The 21,319-nt window shown below is 34.1% G+C and overlaps 4 protein-coding genes across 16 annotated transcripts in view; 3 read left to right on the top strand and 1 right to left on the bottom strand.

The window, feature by feature from the left end:
* LOC126870037 (fibroblast growth factor receptor homolog 1-like) overlaps positions 1–3,842 on the top strand; it is a 110,057-nt gene extending 106,215 nt beyond the window's left edge. For all 6 annotated transcript variants that reach the window (XM_050627402.1, XM_050627399.1, XM_050627401.1 and 3 more), the window contains 5 exons: positions 96–584; positions 820–1,318; positions 1,494–1,634; positions 1,723–1,828; positions 2,053–3,842. In XM_050627402.1, the coding sequence (XP_050483359.1) occupies positions 96–584; positions 820–1,318; positions 1,494–1,634; positions 1,723–1,828; positions 2,053–2,160 (1,343 nt within the window). In that variant the 3' untranslated portion in view covers positions 2,161–3,842. The remainder of the gene's footprint in view (positions 1–95; positions 585–819; positions 1,319–1,493; positions 1,635–1,722; positions 1,829–2,052) is intronic.
* Positions 3,843–4,479: 637 nt separating this feature from the next.
* LOC126870100 (polycomb group RING finger protein 3) lies at positions 4,480–7,196 on the top strand. The gene is made up of 5 exons (XM_050627566.1): positions 4,480–4,705; positions 5,054–5,344; positions 5,438–5,583; positions 5,659–5,802; positions 5,873–7,196. The coding sequence occupies exons 2-5, from the start codon at positions 5,068–5,070 to the stop codon at positions 5,996–5,998; spliced, it is 693 nt and encodes a 230-aa protein (XP_050483523.1). The 5' UTR covers positions 4,480–4,705; positions 5,054–5,067; the 3' UTR covers positions 5,999–7,196.
* A 1,299-nt stretch (positions 7,197–8,495) lies between these two features.
* LOC126870049 (R3H and coiled-coil domain-containing protein 1) lies at positions 8,496–17,626 on the top strand. 8 transcript variants are annotated; one of them, XM_050627442.1, is made up of 9 exons: positions 8,499–8,718; positions 11,579–11,841; positions 12,937–13,083; positions 14,442–14,575; positions 14,657–14,777; positions 14,866–15,799; positions 15,882–16,122; positions 16,194–16,430; positions 16,523–17,626. In XM_050627442.1, exons 4-9 carry the CDS (start codon positions 14,512–14,514, stop codon positions 16,585–16,587), a joined length of 1,662 nt encoding a protein of 553 aa, XP_050483399.1. In that variant the 5' UTR covers positions 8,499–8,718; positions 11,579–11,841; positions 12,937–13,083; positions 14,442–14,511; the 3' UTR covers positions 16,588–17,626. The 8 variants fall into 8 exon arrangements, with proteins under 8 accessions (XP_050483395.1, XP_050483396.1, XP_050483398.1 ...); XM_050627443.1 differs by having other exon boundaries at positions 8,605–8,718; positions 11,703–11,841; XM_050627438.1 differs by lacking the exon at positions 11,579–11,841 and having other exon boundaries at positions 8,496–8,718.
* LOC126870048 (signal recognition particle subunit SRP72) lies at positions 17,613–21,090 on the bottom strand. The gene is made up of 9 exons (XM_050627437.1): positions 20,944–21,090; positions 20,364–20,580; positions 20,134–20,251; positions 19,782–20,037; positions 19,227–19,706; positions 18,786–19,148; positions 18,411–18,715; positions 18,122–18,334; positions 17,613–18,045 (listed from the first exon to the last, which is right to left on the bottom strand). The coding sequence occupies exons 2-9, from the start codon at positions 20,461–20,463 to the stop codon at positions 17,910–17,912; spliced, it is 1,971 nt and encodes a 656-aa protein (XP_050483394.1). The 5' UTR covers positions 20,464–20,580; positions 20,944–21,090; the 3' UTR covers positions 17,613–17,909.
* Positions 21,091–21,319: the final 229 nt, after the last annotated feature.

The raw sequence follows: 21,319 nt of genomic DNA on the forward strand, positions 1-21,319 counted from the left end.
ACCAAGAAATTTGCATACTCAAACACCTTATAACAATCTTGCCTTTTCGTCTGTCCATCGTCCCCAATTCTAATAAACATTTCTTCGTTCTCCAGCTTTGGAGGACCATGGAATACCATTGACAGCGAAACCACAAATTCTCGTGAACGTTCTCGCCGCTGTCCTCTTCATCTTCTTCGCCGTGGGCGTGGTGGTGGTAATATACATTTTCCATCGTCTGAAACGCGAGAAAATGAAGAAGCTGCTGGCCATAGAGACGGCACGTGCCGCAGTCGTGACTCAATGGACGAAGAAAGTGATCGTGGAGAAGCAGAACTTAGTAAACGCGCAGAACGTTCAAGAACCGTTGCTGATGCCCGTGGTGAAGATCGAGAAACAAAAATCGACTGTCGCCGCGGAGGACAGCAATGGAGGAAGTATCTCGGAGTACGAACTTCCGGTGGACAGTGCTTGGGAGTTGCCACGAGAACATTTGACTTTGGGAAACACCCTGGGCGAAGGCGCATTTGGAAAAGTCGTGAGGGCGCAAACAAATACTGGAAAACCCGGGATTCCTTGCGTCGTAGCTGTGAAGATGCTGAAAGGTAGACGCTTTATCCGACGCTTCGTTCTGATCGTTCGAAGTTGCTTGAATTCCTCGTTATGATTTTGCTAGATTCGCTCCTTCTTCACGTTTTTCATTCTTTCTCGCTCGAACTCCTTTTTCATTCGATTTTCATCAAAACTATCTAAAAATAATTCTAATCTATGCAAAAAATCTAATCGCCAATTACACACCAATCATTTGACCTAATTACCCAGTGACTAATTTCTCCACAGAGGGTCATACCGACGCGGAAATGATGGACTTGGTATCTGAGATGGAGATGATGAAGATGATCGGCAAGCACGTGAACATAATCAATCTGTTAGGAGCCTGTACACAAGGCGGGCCATTGTACGTGGTCGTAGAATTCGCTCCGCATGGAAACCTTCGTGATTTTCTACGGGATCACAGACCTTCCTCTGGATACGAACCGACCATTGGCCAAGAACCAAAAGAGAAAAAGACTCTCACCCAAAAGGACCTAGTATCGTTCGCCTATCAGGTAGCTAGAGGGATGGAATATTTAGCGAGCAGAAGGTGTATCCACAGGGATCTGGCTGCCAGGAATGTTTTAGTCAGTGATGAATATGTTTTGAAGATCGCTGACTTTGGTCTCGCTAGAGACATACACTGTCACGACTACTACAGGAAAACCACAGACGGAAGACTTCCGGTTAAGTGGATGGCACCCGAAGCTCTCTTCCATCGAGTTTATACCACTCAGTCCGACGTGTGAGTATAAGAAATATTCTTAGTAATTGGATAAATATTCATTTGTTGTAAAGAATTATTTATCTTTTCGAAAGTATAAAATCGAATGAATCTGATAGCGTCTAACAAAGTGTCCCTAACACTGGTATCATTTATATTCGTTGACTAATTTGAGTCTATCGTCGTAATGTTTCAGATGGTCGTACGGGATTCTGTTGTGGGAGATCATGACACTGGGTGGTACCCCATATCCGTCCGTACCATCCGTAGAAAAATTGTTCCAGTTGCTAAGAACTGGCCATCGAATGGAGAAACCACCGTGTTGCTCCATCGAAATGTAAATGCAACTTTTACAATTTACCATGCGTTTTTCATCGTGACGGAATACTAATACGCGATACTAATAAAACGAAACAACGTTGCAGATACATGTTGATGAGGGATTGCTGGAGTTACCAGCCTAACGAACGACCAATGTTTGGGGAACTGGTCGAGGATCTCGATAGGATATTAACGATAACTGCGAACGAGGTAAGAAACTCGAAATATTCTCTGAAAACCGAGACTGAGATTTTGAAGTTCCTTTCAAGCAGAAGAGAATTTCCAAGCTTCAATGATTTACATAATCATTCGTTTGCCTTGCGCGAGGATTACTCGGTCGTTCGATTATTTCTTCCAATCTTCGAATCTCAGTTATATTCAAAATAATCCTAATGTGTTTGGAATTTAAGGAACGATGTAACGTATCGTTTTAGGAATACTTGGACCTTGGCCTCCCGCAGCTAGACACGCCGCCGTCCAGTCAAGAGTCCAGCGAAGCCGACGACGACGAGGGCGAAGAAAAATTCCCTTACCTACTGTGAAAATCCCACGAACGATCGGTTTTCGCCGAAGATTGTGTAAAAACTCTGAGAAAGATCCGGAATGGACAACGAACGAAAGAAGCGCAGAAGATAGAAGCACGAGAAGGACGAGGGGTCAGATGCGAAGAAGAGAACGAACGAAGATCACGAAGAAGAGAAAGCTATTTTATAGTCGAAGAACGCTGGTGAACGAAAGTCGATCTACCGACTGACCTAGCGAACACGCCAAATAATATAAATCAGTATTGAATTGTTTAGCGCGTATTCCGTAGAATTTAAGGAAGAAGAAAAAGAAGAAGGAAGAAAGTAACGATCGAGGAAGAAAACTCCGGCCTTCGAGGAGACTGATTTTCTTACGAACAACATTGTATTTATTTTCCTGTTATCTTTATATCCTGGGAAATCGATTACTATTATGGAACGAGCGTTTGTTCCACGTGATTCACGTACACGCGTTTCTCAGGTTTCTGTCGTAACAGAATCGTATCGAAGACTTTTGCTGCACACCTGAACTACTATGGCAGCCGAAGCGTGAGATATATAATAAAGAACAAAATTTCTTACAAAATATTCACGTCCAATTTTGTACATGTTATACTACCGTGCCATTGATAAGTGCCTTGGGAAGATGAATGAAAAGAGAATGAGAGAGAGAGAGAGGAGATGGAAGGAAAGTTCCGCCAGGGCTTCTTGTATTCGTTAATATGAAGAGAAGAAGAAACACGTACATATATATGTATATGGTGCATCAGGTTTGCACAGAAGAGATACCTGATTTACAGGATCATCTCGAAAAGTGTTTGTAACTAGTCAATTAATAAAACCTGTACGTTTCTCTGTAACATAGCTCGAACTCGGTTATTAAAGTATAATGATATGTATTATGTTAGCGTTTCTACGTGAATGGACTCTAGTGGACAACGAGCGCGAATCTTCGAATTTTTGTAGAAAGATGGAAGAAGATTGTAGATTGTAAGTGAATGATACGATTCGTCGAGTTTTTAATCGTCTTTTTTTTTTTTTTTTTTTTAATACGCGAGTTTCTACGTTGTGATCCGAACGGGAGTGTCTTCGTCGAGGAGGGACGAGAACGATTCAAAGGATATTGTACAGTTTCTTGACAATACGACGGAAGACAATTTTGCACATGACAAATGTTAAAAAAAAAAAAAAATAAGAAGAAGAAGGAATTGAAAAAAAGAAGATAGAGAAGAAGATGATGGAGAGAAAATTCATTGCATCGTCCACGTGGATGTAAAATGCATAAAGATGTATAAATGGTGCATGCGAGAGGTGCTTAGTAGTAGATAATTTATTTCTCTGTATATTGTTACTTAGGATGTATTTTAGGATGTCGTTAACACTATTTTTTTTTTTTTTTTTTGTATTATTATAGAACGAATGAGGCGAGATACGTGTAAAATATAGAATGGAGATTAATCAATTGATCAACGAAAATAATATACAAAAATGAGAGAAGATTCTTTGTACATAGCACCGATCTGTTTATTTAAAAGTTTTTCTCAACTTTTTCTTTTTCGTTTCGTTACCCAGCACCTAAAGGTAGCCAGTAAATCAGCATTTACCAAGGTAGATTGTATGTATAGTCTGCATAAATATTGGATTATTATTGTAACGTGAGTTTCGTCTCGAATAAATCACTGGAAACTGTACCCACATTACTCAATGTCTACATTTATTATTTCCAGACATTTTCGCATGGTTTTTGCAATTTTCATGGTTCTTATTAATTTTAGATGTTACAAACTTGGGATTCTGAGAAGGATTGAGAAACGTCGAACGAATTTTCACAATCTAAATATATATCGTCATTCTAAATCGAATCTTTGCAACTACTAAATTATTATTTTTGAGAAAATTCCCCAAGGTTATTGTAATTAGTGGGCTGAAAATCATAATGCTATAGGTTGCTTCAATGCTATTTTTCTTTTAATGTTATATACATAATAATCGGTTATAAAAACATTTCGTAGCAGAAAACTAAATTATAACTAATAAACTATATTAATTATTGAATTAAGGTTGAACAATGAACTAAGCTAAAAACCGTATGACTAACTCATATTTATTAAATGTTTACGATTAAGAAAAGAAACAAATACAAAATCCTTTCAAGTATCTCTAATTAATATAGGTTGAAATCAAACGAGTCACGCGCGCGTAAAAAATAGATATGCATGCATCGACACGGTTAAACGAATAAACAAATTAGTTTATGATTGATCGAGGACATATTGAGGGCATTGGAGAACTCCCCACCACCAAACGAAACCGCGTGTCCAGAGATAAGCTAACCCATAAGACAAACGATGGCGCTGAGATCAGTTCGTTTTGTTGTCATGAGTCACATTTACACTAAGTTGTTTTTACCAGGTTTTTAGTCGAACGTTTAATTTTGTATTCCTCCATTTTGCTTCGATTCAACGACAAAAAATGCCAAGAATAATACGGACCATTCGAATGAAACTTCCTAACGAATAACACGAGTGATAGTTGCCATTGTGTGCTAACACTCGACATTCAGGTTAGAATCCGATAACCCACTTTTTACTGAGCTCAGTACTTATTTTCTCCTTCAGATCGTTGTGTAATAACCTTTATTTCATTTCCTTACAAATTTTAAACGATTTAAACCATGTGTCAGTAGAACGAATTCTATGAGTTTTACGTATTGCCAAATTTTGGCCATTTCTATAATAATGTCATTCGTGTACCATTATGTCAACAGTTACTTTGGAGCTTTTCTTTTTTTCTTTTTTTTTGGAAAATAATAGTATCGTGAATTACTGTGTAAGATTTTAGTCTTATAAAGTAACAGGTTTAGAACGATTTGATAGCATTGAAATCTGATCGCATTTGTATGATGTCTCAGGTAATATTTATTAAATGGTGATTACCAGTGCCATGGAGAGGAGAATCAAGTTGAAAACACTGAACAGCCACATAACGTGCAAGATATGCAAGGGATACTTGATAGATGCCACTACTGTTACCGAGTGTTTACACACATTTTGCAAAAGCTGTCTAGTAAAACATTTAGAAGAGAAGCATACCTGTCCAACATGCCAAATTGTCATACATCAGTCACATCCCCTCCAATATATTAGCTTTGACAGAACTATGCAGGATATTGTCTACAAATTAGTTCCTGATCTTCAAGAGAGTTAGCATTGTCTTACCATTAATAAAACTGATAAGATAACTTAAAAATTCTCTATAACTGACAACACGATTAATCTGGTATATTTATCTTCAGATGAAATTAAAAGGGAAAGAGAATTTTATAGAGCCAGAGGTTTACCTTGCCCTAAAGATATCCTACCAAATGCTGGAGATGTTGAGGAAGAAAAAGCAACAGCTGATGCACATGCAGAATCAGACTATCACCGTACTGATGAGCAGGTAAAGAGAGATAAAAATTGTTTACTCTATATTTGAATAAATTTTGATAATTATAAACAGCAAATGTTTTCACAGGTTAACGTATGTTTGGAATGCATAAATACAAGCTTGAAAACTTTAAAACGAAGATTTATTAGGTGCTCTGCCCAAGCAACCATTACACATTTGAAAAAGTTTATTGCCAAGAAAGTGTTAAATGGAATGGAAAAATATCGGGATGTGAGTAAAAATTATGAAAAATTCATATCATAATTTATATTGCATTACTAATTAATGATGCTCTTTGCAGATTGATATATTGTGCAATGATGAATTATTAGGCAAGGACCACACGTTAAAATTTGTTTATGTAACAAGATGGAGGTTCCGGGACCCACCTTTAAGGTTACAATATAGACCACGAATAGACATATAAGACTAATATCTCTATGTTCGATATGCGATGAAAATCACAAAAAATCTTGTACCTATTTTATACGTTTGCTAGTTCTATCCGTGTATTGCTCGTCATAGTACTTATTTCTGTGTTTTTGGCACAGTAAAGAAATTTAATTCCGAGAATAATTTCCTGCGACGAAACAGAGTTGCTTTACACCTGCAATTTTCTATCCCAGCAATAGAAAGAATTGCTTTAACCAGATTACCAATAATCATTAACACGGCATATTGTTACAATAGCAATTCTATACATTCGATTATCATTTTATTCCTTTCTAGTTAAAGTTTGGGATCGTTTGCATATTATCTTCGATTGAGTTACATTAACTCGCCTTTCTAATGTTCGTTACGAATTATTGATCTATATTTGTGTAACGCATAAATATAAGTAGATGAAGAAATCATAGCGACACTGTGACAACGAGAAGGTAACTTTTTCGTTCGCTGGCAGTATCGCTAAATGCGATTCTAAATATTTAGTTTTATATTACCGTGACGCACCTTGCGTGTTCTCGTATCGATCCTTTATAAGTAATGTTTTTAGTTCGGAGATACAGAAATAGCAATCGGTATGTGTCACGGATAAAAATTTGTTGCTTTCCCGCACATGGCAACGGAACAAAAGATCATCTTTCTTCTTGTAATCTTAAGACGTAGATTTCTTTTTATACATACCCTAATTGTATATAGAATATTTTTGACAGAATCCCGAATATTTGACAGAATATTGCGCGTAGACACAGCTTTGTATTAGAGAGAGAGAGGGGAAAAAATAACCTGGGTCTAAGTACTGGAAGATTTGGACCCTTTTAACTTTGTATGTTTATGCGCTGTACACATTCTAATTCAGGCCCCAAGTTTCACTCAATACCAGGATACAAAAGAATTTTATCAAACATATTTTCTCGAGGGATTTGATAAGGACAACGATGCGTTGAACGAAACAGGCAGGGCCACATATCGCTTAGTATTTAAATGAACTTGTTTTGGCGAACAGTGTAAAGTGAAGGAAACAAAGTTGTGTGATTGTATATAAATATTCTAGAGGGAAGAAATAAATAAAGTGCAGTTTACTTTACAAAGTAATGGCATTTTATGAATGCCAAGGCTTGTATGTTGTACACTATGTGTGTATCTCCATAAATTATTAAATAAATATTATGTTTTGTACAGTATCAACTGAATCGATTAACGAGAATTCAATTATCATCAAAAAAGTAAGAAACTTATAAACTGCGAATGTTTATGCAAATTTATATCTTTGTATGCAGTGGCTACAAAAAATATTTGCATATATTCTTATTTTCCAATGAAACATCTTTTTGTCAGGTTCTATATTTAATTGTTATTATACTAACTTTTGTAGTCATATGAAAGTATCACTAAATAATATGAACCTTACTGTGCTTGCATTTAATTAATTAATATATAAATACTATAACAAATATAATGTGCAAATTCAGGGTGATTTATAGATGTATGTTAGTATTTCAGAAAATGAATCTACATAATAAAATAAATAATGAAAATTATATGAACATTTGCTCTACGTATCTTGGTTTTTGAGTTCATATGACGTGTTTTACTTATTTTAATGTGTAGATTCGTCCCTTAAAGTATTGACACTTATCAGTCACTTTTTATAGTTACTGTTTGAATATTTTATATATTTTTGAACATTACGTGTATTTTGTACATTATTACATCTATAAATTTGTATAATATATGCATAAACATCTGTAGTCTAGTTGCAAAATTCTTTCAAATATCTTAGTCTGTTGAAATGATGTAACGAATTTTTTGAATCGTATTACAGACAAAATGGCGATAAATTATTATCTAACATTGCGTGGCCACCAAACAGATGCTAAGAAGGTTTATCCACAGAATACTAATTCCATCCGAATAATACAAAGCTACCTTCCCCACTATTTAGAAAGTCTCTATACACCTTTCAAATATTTTCAAAAGAATGAGAGAACTTGAATCATACAGTTATGCAATAATGATGTTCACGTAAAAAACCATGCAATCCTTAGTTTCTCGATCGATAACACATTTCATATTTTTCAGTCAAAAAATTCGTTATAAGTGCTTGCAATTCCATTTTACGAAACAATATTACGATATCAATAGATTAGAGTACACAAACTTACATTAATTTTTCAGACGAAACGCATAGAAAGATACACCACATTTACGCAGGTAAAATGTTGCACCAAACTAAGCTAATTTCATCATCAAAACACATTTCATGTTACCAAATCTAAGAAGATTCCTTACAAATGCTTACAATTCCATTTTACAAAAAGATATTACGAAATTAATGAATTAGAATGTAAAACTTATATTAATTTCGATACGATACTTCCGCGCGTAAAATTTCGTATCAAAATGGTTTCGCGATTTAAAACGGTACGCCTGCGCAGTAGCTATACAGGCAGAAGCAAATGAACGCATGCGCGATACATTCTAAGGTAGTTTATGGTCAATGTGCGTCGAGTAGAGACCGTGGCTGCACTGCAGCAACACGGTAAACGTGGATTCGTTGAACTCTTTATGAATTTAATTCTGAGTATCGCAGTTTCTTTAATTCTGCGCGCAGTTTCGCAGATAAATGAGCTTGCAAGATAGCCTCTTCTCCGAGGACGTAGAGCACGACGTGACTCTATTTTCAAGGGACAAGAAACGGAAAAGGTAGGAGAGCCAAACGATCACATTTCCTGATGCAACGACGCGCCTTTAAAGGTTAGATCACACGGTCTTTTCACAACGTGTCTTCAAACATTTTTCACTTTCAATTTCTACGAACGTCTATGATACTACAACGTAAAGTTTTCTCCGAGGAATCATCGGTATTAAATCTCTTAAAGATATATCTCAATAATGTAAAAGTACTTGACGTTTGTCAATCACGCAAGAAAATGAGATAATATACGCTGTCATAAATAGAATCGATTTGATAGCCCGCAATTTTTATTGGCGATTTAGTTTAGAATGTTAGCAGAGACGCGTTATGTTAAATTTATTTGTATCCTTGACATACAATCTGAAATTCAAAGGCAATTAGAATTAACTTTATAACCTAAATGATTTAGGATACCATAGAACTGTTGAAAAGTGTTCAATGTGTTTGTTATTGATGTGTTTTATGGCCTCTGTGCAGTATTTATAAATATCTTGCACTAAAGGTAAATGGTTGATATCGTTGTCTTCCAGACAACGTATATTGGTCTGTATTACTGCAAGTGATTAAAATATTCGGAAATTAAGGTATACATATACACAGGCTACTTTGACTTTGAAAAAATATAAATTTCATACTAAATACAAATTTGAACGCTGATTAATTTATTTGCGCTGTTAAGACAATCGTAAATATGCATTTTGACTATAAACCAATACTTCTTGTTTGCACTGAAGATCTTTACATCTAGCATTTACATCATTTACACTCCTGAACAAGAAAATAGCACAATGTGTAAATTCGTAAAACTTTATTCGATAATGAAGAAAAATAGAAAAATAATAAACATTCTTTTGAATGTAAACTTACAATATGAAATGCTCTCGGAGTATAAATACGTTTTTCTTATCCGTAAAATTAAAAAACTACAAGAATTCAATGAGTCAAACTGATAGCACATACTACGAAAAAATGAAAATTTACTTATATTTACTGAAAATAATACAATGTTAGTATTTTATGGAGCCCCCTTTCTGTAAACCGTTCTTGCAAGCTCTCCCCAATAATTTTCTATTCAGAAGATCTTGCTGTCCGTTGCAGAACGCCCATTTTTTTTTTTTTTTTATCAACAAAATATTTTATAACTATCTGTTGAAGACAGTACTATCTTACTGGAATATACAATTTTTATCAGTACTTGTTACTGCATGTGTTTGTATCTTCAGTTCAATATACCTTTAACTATTCATGCAACTTTATACAAAGACAATTTTCGTTTTTCTATGATAACCAATACCTGCCTATACCATGATGCTTCCTTAGCATCTTAGTTGTCGGCTGCTTGAAACTTTTTCTTCTGTCCATACATCGTGGTAATAATATTTACATCTATCAGGGCCATGTGAAATTATTATGCTATCTTTTTGTTCATTCGAAGAAGTACAATGTTTACATCTAAGGATTACTAACATCGACTCAAAAAGCTTGTTTTACAAGATGTACATAAGAAAGACTGTATTTCCATACATATCTCACACATATTATCAAAGTTACAAAATGTGTTATCTTTTTGTCTGCGAGTGTAACATTTCGATTCTTCAATTATTAATGATATAAAATCGAAATTCTTTCGTAAATTAACTTGATATAAATTAAGTAGTGTAAAAAAATGAAACGAGATCATAATCAATTGCCGCGTGATAAAAATATTCATAGATTTTCTTGTTTATAACTAATAGATTGTTCCATTACATTAGACATTTTTTTCTTTTCTCAAATTCCCCGCGCATTTCAAACGTTTACGCGTTTTATTTTTCGCTGTACATTTATATTTTTAGCAAACTACATAGTGTTTTGAGAAACATAAAAGAACTGTGACGCATTGGCAGGTTGCCTGAAGAAAATAAGAATGCGTTTCATAGATATCAATAGTTCTAATTAACATTTCTGTTTTTAATTAACATCATATGGTTCCTTGCACTTGATTTAGAATATTGCAGTAAGATGGGAATACATAATAAGTTTTTAAGTTGCGGTTATTGGTTAATTAGCCCTCCGTAGATGGCGGAAGTTGCGTACGTCGTTAGATAACAAAAGAAAATTTCTACGAAACGTAAATTTTAATGGAACGTATTATCTCCATCAACGACAACGAAAATAATGTACCATACGGTTACACAAGATTAACTGTCACTACAAACACATATTATATAAGAATACCGTAATATGTACAGTTCTTTGATTATTCAATATGCAGTTCCAATATTTCATAAATATTTCATGGACCGTTCGTATTTAAACATATTCTATCCTTAAAACTTTTAAAATACAATTTGTAGATATTTTATCGATAAAAAATGTTTAATGTCATAATTACTTTGCTTAAGAAATAAGATAATAAAAAGGAAAGGAAAGGAAAGGAAAGAAGGCCCCGATCGTCCGCCATATTGAATAATTGTTTACGTTTAGATGACAAATAGGAAAATTTATTTCTTTTGGCGAAAATTTTGCTATAATTAAAAAAAAAGAACGCAAATTACTCGGAAGATTAACTAACTCTATAAAATTTTCAATATCTCTGAAGGTAGTAAATATTAGAAGCCCAATAACGACGATGTAAGCGTCAAAAATATCATACGTGTGTTAACCCAAAAAATCCTCACCTCTTTCACTTACGTCATTTGCCACCTAAACTCGTTAATTATTGAAATCACGCGTCAGGGGGACAGATGGTCGATTTTGAATGGCACGAATAATTGTTAATCTATGGAGTGCAACCGGTCTCTCGTCGTATGTCGCTCACGTATACGCATGATTACGTGAACCACGCAACACTTACGAGTCGCACGGGACTCTGTTTCTTCTTTGTAGTTCAAGGCTCGTCGATTTAGTCGTCTCTGAAACGTAATTAACATAGATCTTACTCTTGGAACGACGATTCATCAACCGGATCAGACGATAGCGTGGAACGGTTGTTTTGTTCGGTCTGTTGCAGTCGATTTCTTTTTCTTCTCGGCTTTCATATCTGGCTATAAGAGAAAGAGAAGCGCAGAGAACCCCGATTTATCACGCTACATGGTTCGTTCCACCTGAACGGTTGGCATGTAATTTAACTATCGTGAAACGACGTTAAGGTGAGAATTTTATCTTGTTTTCCAGCATCCATATTGGTCTAAATAGTTTTATTTATCTACCGAGACTGAAATTGCCCTCCACTAGATCTTGAGAGTTCGTTTCCTATTTCCTACTTTTTGTGTATTGCTTGCGCCTGTTCTAATGCTCTCAATGCTTTCTAAAAACATCCGGTTACGACGTTACACATAATAAATTCCGCCTTTATCCGACCGTTTTATTCCGGTTGAACGTAATAGCCGGTTTCCATGAAATCTGATTATGTATGTGAAATGTAACACGGTTGTAACGGCGGTGATGTCGGCGCATAATGGAGAATTTGTATCGGAAAGTTGGCCAAAAGTCGATTTCAGAAATTTTGTTTCGCTTGCAAAATTTTCATTCACAAAAAGAATCGGATACATTACGAATAAATTATTAACGACCTTTTTCTTTGTACGTACGGCATTGAAGTACTTCGAAAGTTTACAGTTGAGTCATTCGATTGCTCTACGAAATAGCATAACGATAAATTTGGAGAGCCTTAAGCAAATAGTATTAAATTAGGAGAATTATTCAGAGGAAGCATTTAGGCATGAAATATCTTATATAAAATCAGAGTTTAAATATAGATAGTTATGTAAGTTGCAAGGAGAAAATTTTCGAAATAAATGATGAAAGAATAATCAAGAAATTGTTTTTTACATGATCCATAATTTTAATATCGTAACAAGTAATCAGTGTTTAATTAAAAATCAAACAATATTGATGAAGTTAATCGATGTGGCTTGTATATGATCCGAGCGAAAATATTTTTAAAATAATATTTTCTTACTAAAAAGTTGTCCTACATCTTTGCCCAACTTTTTCATGCAAATACCCGTATTATGTGTCTGTGGAATGGCCGAAATGATACGTGATTATTCGGACCAAGGATGGCTCTAATTTTAAGAAAATCAGAGAAGGAGAAAGTGAAATGTTATGTAAAAGTTAGCCTGCCTGTGTTCATCTGACAGGATACGGGCAAAGTGGCCCGGGGCAAGGCGGTTACGTTCACCCGTCCTCAGTCCAGTCTCACTTTCAGCCGTGATCGTAACGCGTTCTTTTCACTTTTGCAGGGTACTCGTCTTTCCACCTGTAAACAACTATCGAAGATATATTATACACCAGCTGGTGCAGGACCGTTTTGCCGATCTGCATACATTCTCGATCGGCCAGGGTTCTGCCAGACGGACAGTCGTGTGTTACAAAAGTGACGTGATAAGGTATCGAAGTGCCTATTGTTATGATACATGTATTATATGTATAGTGACATTGCTTCGTTAAGTGACCGTTGCTATCCCCACCACTCCGATCTTGCTTCGTGAAGTGAGCCTTTGATGTTGCGTACAGTCCATCACAAAGGTCTTCGTTCGTCATTACCATCAAGTTCGAAGTATTGTAATCAAGATGTTAGATCCTACAATATTTTTGGTATCCAATTCTGTATTAATTGCAGTTAAATGTATATTTAAATAAATATCACAGTTCCTTACGTCTTTATTTAAAAAAGAAAAGAACTGAAGAAATACAAAATATATAAATGTATATACGTATGTCTATAGGTACGTTATAGCTCTCTATAGGTATCAATTGCAGTTTACTATCTTTTTAGCAGTAATGGAATTAAAGGTTTTGTAATTACTGGTATAACCGTTTTAAGATCTTCGTAATCTAAATATTTGTGATTTCTTCAAGAAATACATTAGTATACTGAGCATAATGAGAACTATTTTGTATTGATATGTAAGTATAGATGATTCTGTAGCAAAGTTTATTTTTCATTTCCTTTGTGATTACAATTGTATCCATAGACTTTTACAACTGACTGTATATGATATAAACAAGCACGTACATGCCTCTCTCGATAACTAACTAGATACAATCCCGTGGTCATTTAGCAAAGTGCTATTACATTCAATCGTTTCAGTGATATATCACCTGAACAAATCACAAAGTGTAGGATTTCATTATTTCCTGTTGTGAATCATTTAATGATGCCCCTCCATCGATAACCTATCGATAAAGAAGACATTCTGATAACAATTATAGTTCAGCGATTTCTGTAATAATTGTGGATAAATATATAGTGTTTGTGTTAAATTGGAGAAAAAAATTGTTACTATATTTTAATAGTATATTTTATGAAGTGGATTTTATGTAAAAATGGATTAATTTTTAATAGATTTATTATAAAGTTAGTAAAAGTACTAAATTATAAACTCTCAATGTTTTTGTATCACGGAATACACCTATTTCTTCGCATAAGATGCAATATCATTTTAACGCGATTAATTTAAAAACGATTATATTAATGCTCGATTCCTTCGAAAGTAGAACTCGTTCTAGATTGAATCAGATTTACGCGAAATTCACAGACGATTCTAATACTGTTACGAAATGAGTTTACAAGAATGAAATTCTTACGACGTAGCAGCAGTAAACGAAAGTGAAACTGACCGGCTCAAGGTCGCGTGACGTAGTACTCAGACGCGTCAGAGAACTATTTAACCGACTTAAAAAAGAAGTATTAAACTAATTATAAAATAACAAGGTTATAATATTTTATTTTTCAATATTCAAGAGACCCAAAATTGAATGGTGAACAGTGTACAACAAGTTGTATAACGAAAGGTACTGGTACCTTGTTCGAGATGGGCATTGAAGGTCGACGATCGCCCTCCGCATCTCCAGAACGCGTACGAATTCAAAGACAAGGTAATTAAAAACTTATATTGAAAACTTCATATCTGAAAAAGATAGTGTAAAGTTAATTAAATTTGTCATTCGAACTTTTAGTAAAATCAACGCCAACGGTTGAAATCTATAGGCCGCCAGCTGTTAGGAGGGCCAGAAATGAACTTCAAACAAATATGGACCAAGTTCAAATACAAGCAGCTGCAGATTCATCTAGTGCAAAGTAAGAAATTGTAAAAATACTTCCGTCTATTTACTTTCTTATAATTCAAAGAATAAATTGTAAATATCTTTAACTGAATTTTATTAAGATCTTCTCGTCAGAGAAGGCCAGATCGCGCAGTTTATGTACCAAGACATCGTAGAAGTTTGGAAACAGAAGGGAGTCCTCAGCCAGTAGAATCTATTCATGTGAGTCGTTCAGTTAAGGACGATCCGTCCTCTGCTTCTCATGGCCAATCAAAATCAAGTTTAGATATCAAAGAAACAGATTCTAGTTTACAACAAAGTATAGAATGTGAACAAAAGGAACTAAATACGTGTTTTGATGATAATCAAAGTAATGATGAACCTGAAATTAATATCTGTCTGCAAGAAGATCCAAAGGACCCGACTTCTTCTGTTATTCCAGAAGGACTTACGATGGAAACTAGTGATAAAATAACAACTAAGCAGTTAGATAATCTAAATGAAGATGTGCCAAATGATACAGACGGTACTACTGCTCCTGAAACTAAATGTGAGACAACTGATACATTTCATTCAGGAATTATTGAAGAGCAAGAAATCTCTAGTAATTCTAATGAAGATAACAATAACTTAGACTCAGTTGAGACATGTATATATAGTGAAGTTAATGTTAATGAAGAAATAGACAGATCTGATAAATGTAATAACGATATTGTTGTAACTAATTCAAATGCAAATAACAAACAACATTCGGAAATTTCAAATAAGGACGAGATAACAAACCAAAAGAACACGCAAATGATGCGTCGAAATATGGTATCAAACGTGCTGATTATCTCAGATAGTGTACAGAAAGAACCACAACAACCTAATAAGGAAGTTATTCCTATTCCTACAGCACTACCAGAAAAGAAAGTAAAAAAGGTTGTGCGGCAGAAAAGTAAACCTGCACCTCCACCTTCTCCACCAATTAAAAAGATTAATAGGGATGAATGTGACTGGGACAGTTTATTCGACGATAATGGTGATTGTTTAGATCCAACTCTTATCGAGGAGGCAAGTATTTATGAATTTACCATTCACCAACATAAAACGACAAAACTATGTACTTTTTTAATGTTAATTACTTTTATTTCAGTTAACAGCGGCTGTTGGTAATGTTGTGATAGAACAACCGAAAAGCGATTACAAACCGTACACTAAACACATCGAGGTATCTAGCGACGAATTTGCTCATGTTGTTGAAATTTACAATTTTCCATCAGAATTTAAAACCAGTGATTTAGCAGCTGTTTTTAGTCCTTTTAAGAATGGTGGGTTTGAACTAAAGTGGGTAGATGACACACACTGTCTTGGAGTCTTCAGTAGTCCTCTTGTTGGTAATTAGAAACGAGTCAAAATTACACCGACATTATCAGTAACAAGTGCTCACCCGTTAAATCGGTTTTAGCTGCTGAAGTATTGGCTTCGGACCATCCATTTGTTAAAACACGACCCTTGAGCGAGGCCACAGCCTTGAGTAAAACAAAAGCAAAAAGGAGCGCGGAATTTTTACAGCCGTACAGAAGTCGTCCAGAAACTTGCGCGGCATTAGCTAGACGACTGGTTACGGGTGCTTTAGGTGTAAAATTAGCTACTGCTAGGCAGGAACGCGAACATGAGAAAAATGTATTACGTGAGGCTAAAGGTAAGTATTATTTACACAAAACACTTCTCACAGTTTGAAGTTTAAAAAAGCTTTAAAAAAGCAGAAATAAGTTGTTTTTTCTTTGTTTCTAGAAAAACGTAGATTAGCCAACAAACAGCGAGAAGATGCCTGGGAAGGCATTATACCTGAAAAGTAGCATTATTTGTTGGAAATATAATGTTCATACATTGAGAATTATTTACATCATTATGTAAGTGTTTTATGGCATTTACATGAATTTGTGCCTTACTCATCTATTCTCATTTTTGACAAACTCATTTTTGTCGAACTGATTTGGCGATTGGTTTTGGGAACACGGGAAATTGCTTGCCAATAGATGAGTGTGGCATGACAAAAGTATCAATTAACGGATATACTTGTTTAGGACTGGTAAAATGAACTTTCCAGTGCTTGTTTATTTTCTACATATTATGCATATCATAATATTCAGACCAGTTGAATGAGCGTGCCTGTTGTACTATTTTCTAATGGAAGGGTATTAAAGCATTTTAACTAAACATCTAGATGAGGACGATTTACAGCCTTGACATATTAGGAAACTATATAAAAAAGAACATAGATGTAGAAGCGTTTTATGATATACATATACGGTTATTCTTACCTCAACAGTTGCCTCTTTGTTATAAATTTATATATACACGATAAACAATGCTGTGTTGTGCAATTGTAATACAAGACAATAAGTTAGAATGATATAAACCGAGGATATCCTTTTACACAAGCACGCGTGCGTGGACATACATCGATATGCTACAATGACATGTAATCACAACGTGTCTTCACAGAGTTATGATTTTAGAGTAATGAATTTTACTGAAATATGAAGTGGCATTTTATTATTATATGCAATGTAAGATTATTGCAGTTACGAATTATGCCACTTATTATATTACATATACATATATAAATCTGTTACATGAATGTTAAAGATTTGACGCACAATCACAATATATCAACAGGAATTACAGATTTACTAAGAGAAAAAAATGAATTTGACACAGATTGTATTTTTATATACAATTGTTACCAACAGAGAAATAAAGATATGTATTGCCAAATCCTAGTCAATGTATGCAAGGAATATGTTATCTATATTGTATATTATATTGCAGAATTTTGTGAAAAATTGACAAGAGGATTAAAAGAAAAAGGGAATAAAAATATTTTATATATCATTCTTTTGTATATATTTTCAATCCTGGTAGAACCTAGTTACATTTTAATCTAATGACAAATTCAGAAGTTAAAAATTTACAATGATGAAACGATACTAGTATAAAGTAGTACGTTCGTTTAAAAATGGCAGTATTTTTTACTGTACATATGTACAGCGATAAAAAATATATGTATAATTGAAAAAGTTATACGACTTGTCAATGAGATGTATCGTTCAATCATCCATCTTTCTAGCAATATTGAAATATTATACATGTTTTGGACAAATACGAATTGCTTGTTTTACCATTTTCCTCCTTTCTTTTTCTTTTTTTGTTGAACTTTACGTTGCTGTTGTCGTGGACCGGAACTTTCTACCGCTGGACTATGTCGAGGGTTGGGAGAAGGTTTCGCATTTGTAGGCATCTTAGTAATATCACTGTAACGATAAGTGATAATAAAAGTTATTAATTGTATGTATAAATTAAATAATAAATGTGTGAATTAATACATACTACATATCACTAGCTACAGCTGCAGCACCTTGTGTGCCTTTCATCGCAGCATCTCGATTTCTCCTATCTCGTTTCTTCCTAAATCCACTACGTTCGTGTCTGGGTAACCATCGTTCAGGATCAGGTGGAACATTTGGATCATAGTTCTTAGGTAACTTTCCTTTGCGTTTACGTTTTTTCTTTTTCTTTTGCGTTATATCGACAACGGGTTTGCTACACAATAGAGTTATAATTATTAATTTTATTGAGAATTTTATTATCGAGACTATATTAAGAGAATAATACTTACCCAGGAGATGGTTCTATCTTCTTCTTGGTCATTTTGGTACCAATTACCCAGTTACTGTTCTCCAAAGCATCAACGTCGATCGTTTCAGAAAGGTCATGTAATGGTGGCAGACGTTTTGATAGCAATTGTGCCTTTTCTGGACGAAATTGCACATAAGCTACCACCAATTGCGCTAATGTCTTAGTATCGCAAGGCGCAGCATCTACCATTTCTTGTAAAATATCAGCTGCCATTTTAATTTCTCCTCCGCGTAGATAAAAATCAGCGGCTTGTCGCCATAATTCTCCTAAATTAGCAGTAGCATCCTAAAATTGAATATCAAAGGTTATACTAAATCGAGTTGAAAAAGAAAGAAATTAGATTAAATGCACCTACCTTATTTTTCTTGTAATAGTTAACTGCATTTTTTAGAGCATCTGATGCTTTTTCACGATTATTATTAGCCATATGAAGAGTTACAAGTGCGCTGACTATGCCAGGTAATGATCTGTCTCTTTCACTCAGATTTTCAAGAATATCAATTGCCTCTTGTCTTTCATCCTGACTCAATAAGAGTTGCACACAAACCAGTTTCATTTGCAATTCTTTATCTCCAACTGCATACTGTATTAATAACTTTGCTGCTTCCTTTGCTTTACCCTCTTTACCAAGTTGTACTGCCTTAACAAACATTGCATCCACAGCCAGTGCAGGATGATCCTTAGCTAGTTTATTGCAAAGTTGCTGACACTGGTCTGCCTGCAAGGACATAAGTTATAGAATAATGATATGTGAACAATGATCAATAAAACAGTGTATTACTAATTGAGTTTATACCTGATCAGTGTATAAAGCTAACAAGCACTGATTGTATGCAATGTTCCGTCTCTGTCTAGAAGTTAATTTATGTTCTAAGCTATCATGAGTAGCGCTTTTCATTCTTTTTTTACTATCAAATACGTTTTGATCTTTATTAAGGCACACAAGGTTATTGCTTGCAACTGCTACTAGAGCTATGTCATCTGGTTTTGCTTTCAAAGCAGAAATGTACAATGCTTGAGCTTCTTTCTCGCGACCCTGAAGCTGAAGACAATATCCAAGTTGAACTCTAATAATTCCTAATTCATCTTCTATTTCTTCTTCAGCAACTCCATCTTCCTCTAAATTTTCTTTACACTTTTTCTCAGCTGCTCTAAGCTTTTTTTCTGCCTCAATCAAGATGGCTTTATCACCTTTGCTACCTTGTGCAATTAAACCACAAGCTGTATTATATATTAATTCATATGTATCTTCGCGTAATGCAGGAACTTCTAAGTTCTGTTAAAAAAAATATAAATTACAATAAATATAAATTAACATATACTTAAATAACATTAACTGTTAAGGACTTACAGAATCCTCAATTGCTAAATTTACAACCACTGCTGCAAGATTAGCTTCCCTTTCATCTTCATATTCATCGTGAGAATTTTTTATAATGTCTCTGTACACAGAGAAACATTCTTCATATTTTTCTAGCCTATACAGTATCTGAGCCTTCAGTTCCTTGAGTTTCAATGAAGGATTTGAAACATTTTCTACTACCTTCAAAGCGTCCTGCACTTGATTCAATCTATATAAACAATATGCTTTCTCGAAATCTAAATTGCTAAAAAATATTTATTTGTTATTAGAATTGTACGAAGTGAATATTAATTAAAATAGAAAAGTTTTAACACTAATATATAATAAATGGATGACATACCCTGATAGTTTTGGATTCTTAGTAATAAACTGGAGTGCATCATTGAATTTAGATAATTGAATATAGCAAATAACTTTACAATGGAAAGCTGCTTCTTCATCCTGGGAAATACCTAAAACTGAAAAATTTTCTATTGTTGAGAATATGTTGTTCTTCGTAAATGGGACACAGGTTATGTTGATAGTAAACTCGTAGAATTGAAAGCAATTTGTAAGATCACGAAAACTCACTCTTATTAGCAATTTTTATTGCCCGCTCGTATTCACCATTTTGCCCTAATTTATTTAATTCTCCGTATAATAGAGGAAAATTGTTTTCCTTTGTGGCCATGTTGCTCACTTTGCGGTCATGTCCAACGTGGAACTAATTTATGACTACCGAATACAGCATAATGTTCCAAGAACAATTTTAATAAAAGTTATTGCTTATAAAGTATAGTTTATGTACCTATTTGAAAGACTTAGACATTGTTTAGAATATTTGATAGTAATTAAACAATGTATAGCAAACAAATTTAATTAAATTAAATTTATTTATTAATACTACTCAAATTTTTTTTTAAAGCATTCAAAGATTAGGTAATTACAATATTTAATTTCAGTTGAAGTAATATAATAATACTTGTGTATAATCTAACTGAAGATAATACCACTTTGATATTAGTCTTAAAATTATATTAGAAACGCAATAAAAAAGTTTTATTTGTCGGAAGTGAGAAATGTAAGAACAAAGGAATAAAAAAGAATGAGTTAAATTTCCATGTTACTCAAATGCTTATTCATTTCATTAAAATTATATATATACACATACGTTAGAATTATGTACAATTTACAATTTTCAGTTCAGCATATACATACATAGCATAGAACTAACACCATAAACGTAATATAAAATAGATTTTATGTCTTATAGAAATTTGTGTTGTTATCATATTATATGTTCTGCAATACCAAAGCTGGTAATACCTACTTTAAATGGTAATCAGAATGTTTTTTACGCCCTCTGCGAATTATTGCGGTGAACAAAGGAATTATACACTTATTTATACTTCAATAAAATATCGATATTTAAGTTATCGATACAAATTTAAATTTCAATGGCTCATCAAATTTAAAACATTGCATGAGAATTATTCTGCTTTTTATTACAATTGCAATTTAAATTCAAACTACCATTCATTGTAACT

The sequence above is a fragment of the Bombus huntii genome, chromosome 10, assembly GCF_024542735.1.
Source record: "Bombus huntii isolate Logan2020A chromosome 10, iyBomHunt1.1, whole genome shotgun sequence".
NCBI lineage: Eukaryota > Metazoa > Arthropoda > Insecta > Hymenoptera > Apidae > Bombus > Bombus huntii.

Bases quoted from the DNA above. Each gene is read 5' to 3' on its own strand.
- LOC126870048 (XM_050627437.1), bottom strand. From the start codon at position 20,463: ATGGCCACAAAGGAAAACAATTTTCCTCTATTATACGGAGAATTAAAT. The intron at 20,252-20,363 runs GTGAGTTTTCGT...AAAATTTTTCAG, and splicing joins AATAAAAATTGCTAATAAGA to TTTTAGGTATTTCCCAGGAT. The intron at 18,335-18,410 runs GTAAGTATTATT...TCTATTGTGTAG, and splicing joins AAGATAGAACCATCTCCTGG to CAAACCCGTTGTCGATATAA.
- LOC126870049 (XM_050627438.1), top strand. From the start codon at position 8,639: ATGAGCTTGCAAGATAGCCTCTTCTCCGAGGACGTAGAGCACGACGTG. The intron at 16,123-16,193 runs GTAATTAGAAAC...AATCGGTTTTAG, and splicing joins CTTCAGTAGTCCTCTTGTTG to CTGCTGAAGTATTGGCTTCG. The intron at 16,431-16,522 runs GTAAGTATTATT...CTTTGTTTCTAG, and splicing joins TGTATTACGTGAGGCTAAAG to AAAAACGTAGATTAGCCAAC.
- LOC126870100 (XM_050627566.1), top strand. From the start codon at position 5,068: ATGGTGATTACCAGTGCCATGGAGAGGAGAATCAAGTTGAAAACACTG. The intron at 5,584-5,658 runs GTAAAGAGAGAT...ATGTTTTCACAG, and splicing joins ATCACCGTACTGATGAGCAG to GTTAACGTATGTTTGGAATG. The intron at 5,803-5,872 runs GTGAGTAAAAAT...TGCTCTTTGCAG, and splicing joins GAATGGAAAAATATCGGGAT to ATTGATATATTGTGCAATGA.